Source organism: Vanellus vanellus, assembly GCF_965231255.1.
Source record: "Vanellus vanellus genome assembly, chromosome: 8".
In the NCBI taxonomy this organism is placed as follows: domain Eukaryota; kingdom Metazoa; phylum Chordata; class Aves; order Charadriiformes; family Charadriidae; genus Vanellus; species Vanellus vanellus.
The window spans coordinates 16722811-16738730 of NC_138913.1; the positions used below are offsets into that span (position 1 = coordinate 16722811).

Sequence of the window (15920 nt, forward strand, 5' to 3'; positions counted from 1 at the left end):
GGAGAAGTAGTAGTTATAGAAAAGATGCAATGTAACTTTTCTTTAAAGAAAAAAGGAAGGTTCTGGATGTATAAACTCTTCCAGCCAAGCACTGCTTGCCCTGATCTGAACAGTGGTATTGATTTTAATGGATCCATGCTAACTTGCATCTTCTGAGGGTTTGCCCGGTGCTCTTTATAAGCTTTATAGCATGAGATGGAATAAGTATATTTTACAGGTAGAGGGAATACATGTATGCACACTTGGTTTCTTTTTTTATTATTTTCATTATTTTATTTATACCTGTGCCCGTGTTACAGATGTTCAGCACATTCATATAGAGGAAGGGAGCATGTTCAGACTCCTTATGCTAGAGTGAATGTAGACAGTGATCCCTGGGAGCCTTCTGCAAGGGTAGAGACAGTGAGCTTGATGTCTTGGCGGAACCCCACTTTGGGTGCTGCTGCTCTGCTTCCTGAAGTCCTTAACAGCTGGCCAGAAACAGCTGTACACAATTCTTTGAATGTTTTTCCTGATTTCTTGAGTAGTTTTTTCTGGTGCATTTCTAAATGGAGTTGTTCAGCCTGGAGAAGAGAAGACTCCAGGGAGACCTTATAGCGGCTTTCCAGTATCTGAAGAGGACCTACAAGAAAGCTGGAGAGGGGCTTTTTACAAGGGTGTATAGTGATAGGATGAGGGGTAATGGCTTCAAACTGGAAGAGGGGAGATTTAGAATAGATAACAGGAAGAAATTCTTTACTGCGAGGGTGGTGAGACACTGGCGCAGAGAAGCTGTGGATGCCTCATCCCGGGAAGTGTCCAAGGCCAGGCTGGATTGGGCTTTGAGCAACCTGGTCTGGTGGGAGGTGTCCCTGCCCATGGCAGGGGGGTTGGAACGAGATGATCTTTAAGGTCCCTCCCAACCTAAACCATTCTATGAGTCTGTGAAATAGCACTAAAGGATGGCTGCATTTGTGCCTGGGAAAACATGATTAAGCCTTCTGTTCCTGAAGTCCACAGTAAGGCTGCTTTTAATCATGGCTGGAATAGATTTTGACCAGTATTTGAGTACTTATTTAAAAACAAATAGACAAACAACTGAATATTCAGATTAAAGAAACTATTAAATATGTAGTTTTATTTGTAAAGATCTGTGCCAATGCAAGACTACTGTTTACAAATCCTGCAGAAATCTATTGATGTAATCTACTAAAATTATTGCTTCAGAATAAAACAATAAGAATGGAGTAAGAGGAGACATCTTAAAAGACACAGAAAATTGTGAGAGAAATGGAAAAATATAATATGTACTTCAAGCCAAGTTTTATATCTTTCTATTACCTATTTACTACAATTTTGTAAATAATATCAGCAAATTAGTTCTTTGGGGCAGAACTGCTTCAGGGAAATGTTTGTTTCATGTGTGGCAGGATAATGAAACCTGGCTCCCGCAGACGGGCAGACCTGCCTGTGCCACCGCGGTGGCTGTTGCCCAGGAGCCTGACGCTGCGGTCCCAGCAGCTCCCAGCACCGCCGGGCTGCCCTGTCCCAGAGCCCGCAGACGCCGTGGGAATGGCTGGGACTGGTCCTGTGTGACGGGTGCTGAGTGCAGCACAGACAGGCTGCAGCGGTGTCCGTGTGTTCCTCCAGGTCAGCGAGTGAGCTGCCTGCACTTCTCAAAAATGCTTTTTATAAATGCTTGAAACATCATCTTTCAGCATATATTTGTGTTTTCTATTTTAGGTGCATTTTTCTTACTGTACTGCGCTTGTTTTGTGCATTGACAGAACTATTGGGATTTTTTTTGTGTGTGTTTGGTTTTCTGGGAGCTCTACTAAGTCTTTATTCATTTTTAAAGGTAGGTGGGTGCCATCTCATCTGAGTTTTCATCCATCTTTTTCAAAGTTAGGTTTACTATATTTATCCAGAGCTTTCCCTTTCCTTTTTTCTTCTTTGTTTAGGCTTTGTGTCTGCTCTCCAGGTTAGATCCCTTGCTCCAAAGCAGCACATTTTTGACAGGGAGAAAGGAAGCAAAAAGTGATTTCAAACTTCTTCCCAGTGCAGAGGGATTTGTTTACTGCCAGTTTTACAGCAACCATAGTTTTTTTTCTGGGGCTGTCTTCTCCTTTCCCATGGTTTTTCCCGGGGTGAGCACAGCAGGGACCGGCTGCTGGGTCGGGCTGTGCTGCCACCGCACCCAGAGACTTCTCAAGCAGGCAATGATGAACTCCTGGGAAGTTTCACAGAACCGAATTTTTACACGTTCCTTAGGTAGGCCTGGGGCCTTTGCATGGACTAAAAACAGTTAATAAAAATCAGCTTCTATATAATGGTTTTTTTAGAGGGGTTTTCTGCATTCTTCCTTCAGAAATCCTCATCAGCTTCTTCCTGAACTGTAAACTCTGGAATTAAATCTGCTTGGACATGCTGCTACAGACCGTTTCAAATCGGTAGGACTTGCAGTAGCAGAGAGAACAGAAAATGGTCCCCAACACCTGCCTCTGCTCTGCCGGCCTCTGTGCATAGGCTCTGCCATTTTTGCAGCCATGCATCATATCTGTCTGCAGATTGCATGTGCGTGATGATCTCCATGGCGACTTGGGCACTTGAAGCAGAAATATGAGCTGGTAAGTCAAGGTTACTCTCCTTCCTCCTCCTCCTCCTCCTCCTCCTCTCCTCTCGGTGCAATGCGGGCGATTACGTGTGTTACGTTTTGGTATGGCCAGTGCTTGTTTGGAGCAAAGCACAGCCAGTCTGTCTTAATTCTCCCAATCCAGTTTAAACACCTCACATGGATCAGCAGAGCCCTGCATGGGGTCGTGGGGGGGTGGGGGGTACAGGATCGTTTTCTGGGTCTGTGTGCAGGCATGACGCCCCTTGTAGGGGAGGCTGATGCTACGTGGATGGAATACAGTGAGAAATCCAAGGCAGCTTTTCCTGCTCTGTGCATGGGAGATGTTGACTGGGGGCCAGCTGTAGGGAAACACAGGTAATTAGCTCCTCTGTCTTTACTGGATACCCCGAAGAAATGGAAACATAAATATTGAATTATAAAGATGGAATTTGTATAGTCTCAGGATATATACATACATTGTAAAGCAGAATTTTAGGTCTAATGTGTTCAGTTAGCCAGTGGGTCCAGTGAAGTTTTGCCTCTTTGTATTCACAAAACGCTTTTGCCTCTTTCCATTGGTGCAAACGACTTGAAACGAATAATGTTTTTCTTGTTTGTTAGCATCATCTCCCCCTGTTGTCCACCGACATAAAATGCAGTGTTCTGCAAGATGAGAAAGGCAATACATTTCCTCCAGTTCTTTGTAAGCTGATATGAAGTAGACAGACACCTTCTGAAGTTTTGTGCATGCTGTGCTCTTTTTTTCTTTGCTGCAACAAGAAAAGCCTTTTCTTTTAACCTGGCTTCCTTTGAAGAAGTAACTCAGGAAGCTTCATGGCCTCTCAAGGTAAGTGCATCTATAGTCTGTATTTTTAGATCGTGTTTACAGAAAACTACAGTCTTGTATGTTTCCAGCAATCAGCAGTCTGATGAAGTGAGAGTTTCAGGCTAAAACCACATCAGCCAAAGCACAGTTGTTTTGGCATCCTTTAATTTTTCAGCATTCAAGAGGCTCCTAAGGAGACTAAAATCTATACTAGAATGTTATTTGAATAAAATATGTTACAAAATGTTAGCATCCGCATTCAATCAGAAAATTTAGTGTTTGTATCTTTGTGCTTAAACCTGTCGGTACGGAATACGCGGGAAGGGCAGGTACTGAGCCAAGGGTACCCCTGTTTTTGCACGCTTCTTTCCTATTCCACTTCGAAAATACCAAATCAGCAAATGCTTTTCACTTGTGAGACTGGTCAGAGTCCTGATATAACCACATAAGAAAACATAAATACCTGAGGAATAACTGAATCTAATCAGATTACTCCTATCTGGATATATCTTTGTCACGTATTGTCTTCTGGCTGCAGCCGGTTGGGTACCCGGGGCTATAGGCAAACACTGCGGTATGCTGATGATCTAACACGCCTTCTAAATTAATGTTGTCCTTGCATTCAAACAGTTAAACTAAGCAGAAGGACACAGATCTATTTTGTCTTAGCATGAATGCAACTCCGCAGAGGTCACCTTGCTGGGATGTACAGAGGCAGATGTTGGCCCAGGCAGTTTCAGCGATGTCGATTTATGTTTGCCAAGTGTTTACTCCTCTTTTTTCTTTTTTTTTCTTTCCCTCCAAATAATACTCAAAACGTTGTGCACTTACGGCACTGCACTAAAAGTTACACAGCAGCAAGCAAGTTTCACAGCACTGTTGCACTCTTGGCATATACATTTTTTACATTTTGTTTATCTTTAGCCATATAAGAGAGATCTGGTTTTATACATTTTTAATACATAGTAGTTAAGAGAAGCGGCAAGTTAGTCATGTTGTGTAATATGGTTTTCATAATGAAAGAACTTGATAGCATACTTCTTTTAGGAATAAGTAACTCTACAAATTGTGATTGTACAGAATGCTCACTGAATCATAGCTTTTAGGTTTTCCCATGCTATAAATGAAATGGCAAACATCCACAAAAATAGACAGCGTGTCAGAGTAGCTCGGATTGTCATCAATATTTAATGTATTTACTGTTTAATTTTTGTATAGCTTAAAATTTGACAGGTAGAACTGCAATTTGTTGTCTTTTTTTTCTCTTTACTATTGGAGAATAACACTAACGCTCGGCCACTTCATGGCATTTCATGTAACAACAAGAGTTACGGCAGTAACAGAACCCTGAGAGGTAAAACGATGCAGAAGAGCATATAAAATATTTATTATCCAGTTATACATTTTTAAAAGACAGCTACAAATTCAAAGAGGTTACTTCTTCCTGTGGTCTCAGACTTTAAAAGAAAGCAGTGGCCACAAAGATAAATTAAGATCAAAATATGATTAAACGATGAGTCAGCCATAGTGAGTTCAAATAATGCTGAAGAATCTCATTTAAACCCACAACAGCAAAAGAGAACTTCAGACCTAGAGCCAAAATTCCTTCTGAACCTCCAACCCCATCCTGCCAAAGTATTGTCACACACGAGATAAAAACGATCGGTTTGGGGACTGCTTTACTGCCGAAGCACAGGGGCTCAGCTTCATAGGAGGATTTACCATTTATATGCGGAGAGCTTCGGCTCGTTTGCTCCTGTTCCGGCAGAGCCAGCGTTACTGAGGGCTGCGGAAAGATGCTCGGAGTGAAACCAGTAGGAGTTTGTTGAGAATCAAATGGCTCAGGTGACGGCTGCCCTGGGGGGGACGGACGGCGCCCGTGCGTGTGAAGGGGGGTGGGCATACAGGTGCCCCTAACACTAAGTACTCTCCTTTCCTTCGCAGCACGAGCCGAGGTAACCGTCGCTGTGTCCTAAAGGACGTGGTTGCAATAGCAACCAGAAAACACAGCTTAACGATATCTGATCGTTTCATTAAGATAATAATGAATAATACACTGCAAGAGGCTGTGCAGGCTTTGATACCAGGGTTGTAACATCCAGCTTGGGAAATCTGAGATCCCTGGAAAGGTTATCTCTAATTAAGAGAAAATATGCGTGCCCTCAAGACGCTAGAAGGCGCCTCGCTAGCAGCAAGCCCTCGGCAGCTCGGAGTACAGTCGCACGCAGGGCTGAGCAGCCCGCGCTGAGGAGCTCGTGGCCACCCTTTGTGTGAGTCCAGACCAGCTCCAGCCTTGTCCCACCGACCAAGCCCTTGCAAGCTGTCAGAGGGGATTAGGTGTCCTCCAAGACTACATCTCCCGGTTTAGCTTTGTCTACAGTGATTCCACTTTGCCTACTCTAAGACTGTTTCATAAAGCGAATCGAAGTGCTCGAAGTGTGGGACCACCAGCAGATTCCCTTCAGATCCTCACACCTGATCTGAACTAAAATGCTGATACAGTCATAGGCAGAATGTGACATTATTGTTCCGGTTTTGGTCCGAGCAGCTAGCTGCTGTTTGTTCCTGTTCATTTCTGATCTTTTTTTTTCTTCTTTTCCTGCAGAATCTCAGGGACAAACCAACTCAGTCTTTAAGGATTACCTCCCTGGTTCTTCTGACCTTCCTGAACAGAATAAGCCTGTGGAACCAACAAGTCTCTGGAAGCAAACATCACGCAGTCATAACTTGCCACCTGGTCTGGAGTACCTGAACCAGGTCCTGAGTCTTTCCAAATGTTAGAATTGTTTTGTTTTCCTCGTAGATTTCTTTGATACCTTGGGCGATGGGGCTGTTTGGGTTTTTCCTCAGGGAGGGCAGGTGGAGATGGAGAGGTTTTTCTTATTTGATGTTACTATGAAATAAGGAACGTAGGAATGGCAAGCCCTTCCTTCATTGCTGCCATTCATTTCTACAGAAATCTCTTTATTGTGCGTGCAGCTCTCCTTGCACCAAACCCATGGGTTTCTTCCCTATAGGGCTTTTTCTCGGTCACAGTATTGCCCCTCTCGTTGTCCCCCCAGTTTCCTTCCAGCTCCTTAAGAGCTCCCTCTCAGGGAAATGGCTATCAAACTCCAGTGGATCTCAAAAAGACTAGAACAGGCAGTGTGTGATGGAATTGTCACCTCCTTTGAGGAACATCAAGGTCCTGGGGAGGCGAGCTCCCATGGTGACAGCTTTGTAAGCATAAGCCTGGGTGGCTACAAGCCCTCACCCACCCTGTGTCGGGTCGTGGGGCAGGAAGGTGCTAGTGCCCGAGAGGGGGAAGCACTGCAAATGGAAGCAGATGAGTAGGTCACAGGCGTGGGAGGGAAAGCGAATGCTAAAGTCTTCTCAGTCCGACTGCTAAAGGTGTAGCTGTCCATCTCACTCTGTGAGCCCTCTCGGCTCCTGGAGCTCAGAGTGGTGACGATCTGCAGCTCTGCTCTGGAAGGATCATCTCTTCCTGTGGTTTTTTGTTGTTGTTGTTGGTTTTTGTTGGTTTTTTTGTTTTGTTTTGTTTTTTTTTTTTTTTAAACTTGGAGTGCTGCTGCTGCTTTGACAATGACTCCAGTTTGCATTTCACAGGTGGCTGGGTTCTGCCACTCGTGTGTGTGCTGAGCAAAACTTCCCACACCCTGCCTGTTATGGGCAAGGACAGGATCGGGCCCCCAGTGTGGTCAGGTTGTGATTCTGATACACACATTTCTGCTGTGTTTGTATTTTGGTGGTGCTGGGAAATGCTTAATTCACTCAAGGTCTGTATTTTAGATATACATTTCTGGTAATTTTGCATGGAAGCAGAAACTGAATGTGTTTTATATTTGGAGCTCAGCTACCTAGATAGCTAATGAAACTGGGAGACCCTTCAGAAACAATCTTTCATGTGGAGTTATGGTTTTCATTTCATGGTGCCCATGCACAGAATTATATGTGTTGTCAATTACATGAGCATTTGTTCACAGACCGTGGGAGCTACATTTTTCAGTCTAAAAGCGATTGTGATAGTAAATACTTGGCGGGTTACATATTCAGTCTCCTGTACGAACGTGAATTATAGCTCAGATTTACCCACACAATGTGGGCAAGCAAATTCTAGTACTTCATTTTATAGAAGCTTTACATCTGACATAAAGACAAAAGAGCAAGTGTCTGTCAGATCTATAACTAGGACTGAAGACCTCATTCATGCTGTCCTCTGCCCAATAACCATGTGTCTGCTGCGGCCCTCGCTAATTATTTTCAATTTTCTCTGCAGTCTGAAAGTGGAAAGCATGTGTGAAATGCTGATTATTGGCATATACCCACAGCTAGAGTTTCCATGCATTGTAGAACGTTTTGGTGTGCGATGCTGAGGTCACACTGGCTGTGTGGCTGATGAAACAAACTCATCCAGGATAGAGTGCAGCAGAAAGGAGATCCGACCAGCGGGGAGAGAGCTGCCTGCAGAATGAATGTGGGATTCACAGCTGCCGGGGTGATCCCTTGGGATTTACCCTGATGGACTGAAAGATTTTCATGTAATGAAATTCTCAAATGAATGAAGTCGTTTCTAGCAGAACTGGGAATTTTTGATGCCATTGGGAAGACTGTGTATCCTTCTGGTTGTGTGTGTATTGGGGAAAGGTGGGTCACAGCACAGACAGGTGTTACTGGAAGGATATGGGGAACAAAGAACCTGCTTTAAAGCAAGACTGAGAGTGTTTCATCTTTAGACTAACAAAATGCTACCAGAGAGGGAACTGTCACAGCTCTCACCCCCAGGAAAGTAAACAACCTGTGGGAAAAAGAGATGTTTAATTGATGGAATGATATTACCAGAAGAAAGATTGTATAGAAAGTGGTTGTGAACAAATACAGGATAAAAAATAGCAATGAGGTTCTGGGATTATCTCCAGCAGGAATGGGGAGGATAGCTGAATAGATCTGAACGCTGAATATATTTCTTAATAAGACCATGATGTGGTCGACTCTGAAACAAGGATCCAAATTTAGTGAATCCCAGAGAGATCCTTACAGTCTCATTCTGAACAGCAACTCAGGGACACAGCATATAGTGTTGGATGAGAGGAAAAGAAATTATCTGTTGTGTACACTAAGGCCAGACAGCAATATTTCACTCTGCAAATACACAGCCGGAGTCCGTCAGTCTTGGGGGGGGGGGGTTGTTCTCTGGGCCGTTCAAGGTGTACCAGAGAAGGGCAACAAACTGCTGCTGCCCTGGCAAGCTGATACTACGCTTTCTATTGTTATCACAAAGGTGACACTCTTTAAACAATTTCCTGCAAAACACGTTCCCCGAACCTCACTATTATCTTCCAGATCACAGCCATAGTTTGAGAAATTGGCCAGTGCCCATCACAAAAATTGGGGGAAACTTTGCCCGCTTCAGGAATAGACAGATGAGACCTTGGAGAAGAATTTTCCAAGTAGCTCAATAGCGTGTTGTGCCACCATCCGGGCTTAACCAATTTCGTAAGAAGTTTCTTAGTTTATACTTGGTTAGACTGATCAGAGGTAAATTGCATGCCTACAAAACTGAATACTGAGAATTAGCTGTGTAGAAGGAGTTTTAACACATCTGAGCTCAGGAAGATTCAGACCTTTGTAAAACAAAGGGCTTTAATGCTTTCGGATGCAAGTGCAGAGTTCCCTTCATCCACAAGTGCCCTATGAAAGACGCATCGGAATAGCTGCCTTGCAGAAACCACGGAAAGGCAAACCAAGCAAGACGAACGAGGGATATCGCCGTGTTGTCTCAACATTGTTTATACATTGTACGCAACAAACCAATACACAGATCAAAATCATTCAAAGCTTTTAACTGCTCAGGCTCATTAATTTTCTTTTCCTTGTGAAAGCCTATGTCGGGCAAAGAAATCTGTATTAAAATCAATGCTAAAACATTAAAAAAAAACCCTGCCTTCTTTAACTTGTTTATTCTTTTTTCATCAGCAGAGCACGTCCCACGAGCTCCACGAGTTGACGTATCTCATGAAATCTAAACTACATAGAGCTAAGATTCTTGGGAGAAAATTTTTTAAGTCCAAATATTTTTTATTATTTCAATTAATGGCATGCACATTTCAGAAATTAATGAAAGGGATAAAGAAGTTTCTCTTTCACCAGCTATTCTTTGCAGCCTGAACTAGCTGCAGGAGATGACTAGAACTGACAAATGGCTGCAATAGTTTGAATATGTACCAGGCAGGATTTATCAATTGTAAAATATACAGACGCTGGAGAGCTGTGACATGCTGCTCTCGGAAGGTGGTTGTGTGCTTTCTGTCTGCAGCTGTGAGTAACGGCAAAATCCTGTGCCAAGCGTTTGCCCATCAGGAATTTAAGGAAAAGAAATCAGCAAAGCCTAAACTGTCACATAAAAGAGGCATAAAAAGTCACATAAAACTGAAAGGTAGACTGAAATCAAGTCCTGCTGGTTTTATAATTCTAATGACTGTTCTCTAAAAAAGAGTAATGTCGGAGGGACGATAACCAAAGAAAAGCTGGTATCACGGCAAAGAGTTTTCCTCCTGCGTTTGTAACCATCTCACAGAGGAAGACGGTTTCAGCAAGCCAAGGATTTCTCTGGGGAGCTGTTGGTTTTGCTCATTCTGGCACCCCAGCGTGACCATTTGCCAGATTTAGGGTGCAGAACGCCCAGTGCCTGAAATCAGAGTGTTAAAGCTCGTGTGTGCCATTGTTGGTGCCACCGGCTAGCCCTGCTGGGCTGCTCCAGCGGGGCCCTGTGGCACGTGGCTACAGCACGTTTTGAGCTTAAGCCCAAACTCATTCACTCCTGTAAGCGCCATGGTGCCCAGCACCACCCTTAGCTTTGGGGTAAGGGGCTTCCCCTCTAAGACCAGGAGGGAGGAACAGGAGTCAGAAGTGGGTCCTGCTTCTCACATACATCATTCCATTGCTGTTGGCTTCCTCATTCCCCCAATGAAGGTTATTTCTCTTCAGATGTGAGGGTGAATTAGCTGACCGCAGCACCCAATGTCACGCTCTTCAGTCATCGTTTCAGAGGGATGTCTGAAGTGTGACTTGAGATACTCCTAGGGCACCCAGCTTGTGCTCCTCTGGAAGGAAAGAAATCCTAATAACGAGGAGATGAGCAATAAAAATAGACAGGTGATCACTGACAGCCCCAGACCTTTCCAACATCCACTATCTTCTTGTTGTTTTTTTTTTTTTTTAAACAGCTGGACCGGATAATTATTCATCAGCAAGTGGAGCTTCTTGAAGGTATGGTGCAATCCTTGTCGCTCTTAAACAGCGCTGGCACACAGATGTCTCCAAAAGGCTTCCAAGTTTTGCCCTCACCTTGTTAATGTCGTTAAAGTCAGCAAAGTCTCTTGCTGACCTCGCATCAGGCCCGTAATGTGGTGTTAGTGTGGTGAAAGCTCGATTTCTTTACGCCTGTTCTGCAGTGAACCAATGAGGAGAGAAAGATTACAGTGAATAATCTCCACACCAGTCCTAAAGTCTCTCCCTCAGACACCTCTCCCTCAAAGTTATTAAAGTTTAACCATCTTTCCAATCCATGGAAAGATGTGCTGTGTTTAACAATAATTAACATGTTGCGAGAAACAAAGCAAATAAAGGAAGGAAAGTCGGAAGACACAAAATGAAGCGTAATAGTTTTTATTTACATAGTTCCTCAGAATTTCAAAGTACTGAACAAGTATTGAATTCTGCAAGTAAAACATTTTTTATCGTATTTCTTTCATTCAAAATGTTGTTGGCTTTGATCCTTGGACATCTCGCTGAGTGAAAGTTTTGTCATCGGAGTGGGGCAGCCTCATGTTGTTACTTTTCACAGGTGATAAAGCACGAAAAAGCCCAACCCAAAACTCAGGATCTGCATTCTGTTTTGTGATATGTACTTGAGCGTACAACAAATCAAAGTCTTAGAACTAAATGTTCCTTCAAAATACAGACCTGCCATTGCTATTTCCTTATAATGGTATATTATCTTTGTGTCGTTTCAAAACAATTTTTTAAACATTCTCTGTTCCAAAGACTTTTAGAATATATACTATAGAGAAGACTGGAACTATAAACTTGTATGCAAAGCTGACTTTGGTGAGTCTTGGTAAATGCTAACTCTAATTCCAACATTACATTAGGGTAATGTAATACTTGTTTTGCTTTATTAGCCATACTCGGCACAGAGACCTCCAGCAAATATGAGATAAAAAACCATTTGGGACAAAGAGTTTACTTTGCAGTGGAAGAAAATGGTTGCTTTGATCGTAACTTGTGTTCGCCTATAAGGTCCTTCACCATAAGGATTGCTGATAACACGGGCCGAGAAGTGATTACAGTGAACAGGCCCTTGAGATGCAACAGCTGCTGGTTCCCCTGCTTCCTTCAAGAGGTGAGTGTATCCTAATTGCCTTTTGCCTGAGCATCTGGCTGGAGGTGCGCAGCGTTAATGAAGCCTCGTGCTACCTCTGTGCGGAGGGCAGGAAGGAATTCACACCCACCTCTCAGCCTGGGCACCGGGTGGAAGCCATCATTTAGAAGTAACTATTGATAAACAAGGCCTCTTTAGGAGTTATATTCCCAGCTTGCCCCTACCTCTCATGGGACCTTCCTCTACTGACATCCCAAATAAAGCCTCTGTTATCTGATGATACAGATGTGTCCCCAGTTAGGGAACACCCTAAAACAGTGTTTGCCCTGACACAGACTAGAGCTTGTTAGTGCTACAGGTGGAAATCACCCGCTGTACTCCCAGAGTGTGAAGGATGGAAAATCCCTGGGGGTCACTAGTGCGTGGGGGTCCGACTGGGGAGCGGCTCTCCGAGGAGGCTGATGCTTCGTTCCATGGCTCTGCCTCTTCAAGGCAGTATATCTCTGGGAGATTGCAGAACTTGTAAATAAGGTGCTTTGAGTAAAAAATGCAGATCGTATAGAGTATCAGATTTTTCTCCTAATTTTTGACTCTCCTTTATTCAGACATCTTTCTTGTTTTACAAAAATGTTTTATAGGTTAACTTATCTACCTACTTTCTCAGTACGGCATCGAGATTTTAAAAAAAAAGCATCCTTTGGTAGCACAGCTACTGTATAAAAAAGCTTATAGGATGCTCACTGGTTACAATAACAAAAACTTTTCACAGCATATGGCTTTTATCAAATCTTCTATGTAAGATGTCAGCTTCTGGTGCAGCTTTTGAGCTTCATATTGTCCACTATATTTAAAGACGCCATTAGACAGCCTTGTAATATCCAGTTCAGACTTTGGCAAAATTATATATAATTATATTTGACAAGTAAACATTATGTCACTATATAAACACTATTATGGACAAATATGCTAATGTAAAATTAGTTTATAACATTTTTTTTGTTTTCCTTTGTTTGCTAGTTAGAAGTTCAGTCCCCACCAGGTACAATAGCTGGGTACGTTGTACAGAACTGGGACCCTTTTCTGCCAAAGTTTACTATACAGAATGAAAGTAAAGAAGATGTACTAAAAATAATTGGCCCATATGCAACTTGTGGCTGCTTTGAAGATGTTGACTTTGAGGTATGTTTCTTATGAGTGTTAAGAATTTTAAAGTTTTACTACTTTGAATAAATTTCTCACTCAAACCTCCTGTTATTCTACCCTTAAAAACATTATGTACTTTGCTATAATTATGGAACAGAAGTACAAGGATGTGCATTGGAGTTCCTAACTTGTACACTCAGATTCCTACAGATGTTTTCTGGACAGGAGTGACAATTCCTTCAAGGAAACAAACATGTTGCTACGTGAAGTCCTGGTCCTCTGCAGTCCAGGAGCACTCAGCCATTGATTTTTTTTTTATAGGCTCGTGGTTTCATGCCACTTGTATTTGCTGTTCCTTGAAGCCTGTGGCACTGAATCTGCTGCCTTCATTACTCTCAGACTGAGGTCACCAGGCAAGATTACTGTCTGATGTGTCTACATCTGTTTGACAATATTAATCAGGAGAAAAATAATTCTGAGGAGCCATTGAGATATTTAAGGGATGAGAGGGAGAATGGGAGAAGCTTGAAGAAACCCTGGACAGAGTTTTCTGATGTCAACAAAGCACTTTGCCTTAGTTAAGGAATCACAAAAGAGCTTCTGTGTTGGTCAACTCATTAGCCAAATCAGAAGACTTTAGCGGCTACTGTCGGAAACGTCAGTATAGTGTGGGAAACATGCAGATGACTACATAATTGGGAACATATCTGCTAGCTGTAGGGCACAGTGGTCCACAGCACTGCTGTGATTTGGAGCCTATCAGAAACACAAGACAGGAAAAAGAAATTAATTGTTAAAGAAGAGCAAAAGCGGTATAAACTTTCACAATTGCTTTCCTTCACTTTTCTGTCACCTCTAAAGATGCTGATGTTTCCAAACTTGAGACCTTTCTTGTGTGCCACTCCTAAAGGCAAATCTGACACTAATAGAGCATCTCAATGGTAAGAATAAAAGAACCGCCTGACAACTATAGCATACTCTGTGTGTCAAGGCGCAGTCATTAATTCTGTGGAGATATAATCAGTGTGTATTTGACTTATTTACATTTATGTGTATTCCTATTTTTTTTATTTTCGTAGGTAAAAGCTCTCAATGAGATGTCAACGATTGGCAAAATTTCCAAGTACTGGTCTGGATTTGTAAACAACGTCTTTACCAACACAGCCAACTTCGGGATCCAGGTCCCTGTAGATCTTGATGTGAGAATCAAGGCAGTAATGATTGGTGCTTGTTTCCTCATTGTAAGTATGCGAAGCCAAGAGGTTGACCTATAGAGGTGGGCAGATTGGGACCAAAGGGGCCTTTGCTATCAGCTGTGATCCTACAACGGCATAAGTGCGGTGGAAAGCCAAACCTGTTACCTAAAGGATAAGCCTTTAATAAGCCCTTTTAATTTTTATGCCTGCTTTTGGTTTTTTCTTACTGACTGAACATCTTTAGGTTCCTAACATTTTTGTTTGTTAAACTGTTTCAGTAGTATTCCACACGTAATTCACTATCTTATATAGCAGTCTCAAATATGTCAAACCTAGTAGACTCCCCCAAACCCCTTATCCGTTGTGTTTGAATGGGTATATGAACCAAAACAGAAGTTATGTTATTTCAAATGGTGAGGGCCACTTCAATAGTTGTGTCGAGTGTTGTATGTAAGACTGTCAGGTCATATGAAATTGCCTACAAAAATTCCCTCGTGAAGATAATCACAAGAGAAGAATTTTATGAAAAGGAGAATACTCACCTCTAGGGGTAAGGGTGAAGTGAAGATGCATGTTTTCTAGAATTATAAATTGATATTTGCTGTGTATGTCTTTTGCCAACAGTAATGTGTTAATATTAGGATGCAATGGTTTCAAAATCATCTGTGATACATCAGAGAATATAAAACAAAAGGACAAAATTGTTTAAATTATTCACTGGAAAGCTTTAAAATAGCAGCAATTCAGATACTCTGCTTTTATTAGGTTAGAAATGTAACTCTCATAACATTTAAGATTTTGGGGCTGGGTCCTCCAAAACTCCTGTTCCTCAGTGGCAGAGTAATAGAAAACCACCATCGACTAATCTAATTACTTTATGTAAAAAAAGCCTACAAGTAAGCCTTTTGATAGTAATTGTTGCATTTTTGTACCTTCCTTACCATTCACAGTTTGTTTATTTGTAGGACTTAATGTTCTTTGAAAACTCTTTGGATGGATTATAACAAGATGACAGAAACAATAAAATATGCAGAATGTGTTTCAGTAAGTAAAAATGAAAATAAATTGATCTTCTTGCTTTGAAGACTTATACGTTAGATACTTTCTAATTCTTTTTCATTTTCTTCCAGAAATCCCTTGAGGTTTGGACATGATTTTGAACTGCACAAATCCTTGTTCCTTATAGGAAAAGAAAGGGAGCTAATGATGATGTTTATTAAAATATGTCTCATGTAAATAATAATTTCCCACTTACGTTTTCTGTGCGTTGTAGCTAAACACATACTTTTCACGCAGAGCACTGTTGCTTTGGAACAGAGCTATTCTCTTCTTTCTCTTTTGATGTTCCTGCATGGGAAATCATGAAAGATTAGATGAAGGCTTGCAGCGTCACTGATGAAAGTCTATGTTTAGAGAAGCTTTTGATGTTTTGCAAGTGCTGGTACCAGTTACTAACCACATGAGGGTGTGTTCTGGGGGTTTTGCTTTTTCATAATTTTAGAAGTAATTTTCTGATTTGTTATTTAATTAATAGTAACAAACTGAGATGGAAAGTAATAAATATAAAGACATCACCCGATGGGAAGTTCAAGATGTTATCTGTTTCAGTGAGTTGAAATAAGGGAGGTGATGTTTGCTAGTAAATTAATTTCATGGCAAAGATTTGTTTAATGAGTGGCAGCCGGAAATTAGGCTTCCAGTACTAGACTTGGGAACGTAAGCTCTCAGAAAATCTGGTCTTCCACTGCTTTTGTTTTGAATGCAGGCCACAAGGTTTGAGAG

At 42.0% G+C, this 15920-nt stretch overlaps 1 protein-coding gene across 1 annotated transcript; it reads left to right on the forward strand.

The window, feature by feature from the left end:
* Positions 1–2846: 2846 nt before the first annotated feature.
* LOC309675028 (phospholipid scramblase family member 5-like) lies at positions 2847–15142 on the forward strand (the record flags this gene model as incomplete). Its single annotated transcript, XM_082487229.1, has 9 exons — positions 2847–2968; positions 3374–3440; positions 4698–4773; positions 6025–6176; positions 10643–10685; positions 11600–11820; positions 12817–12978; positions 14022–14183; positions 15104–15142. The coding sequence occupies 9 exons, from the start codon at positions 2847–2849 to the stop codon at positions 15140–15142; spliced, it is 1044 nt and encodes a 347-aa protein (XP_082343355.1).
* Positions 15143–15920: the final 778 nt, after the last annotated feature.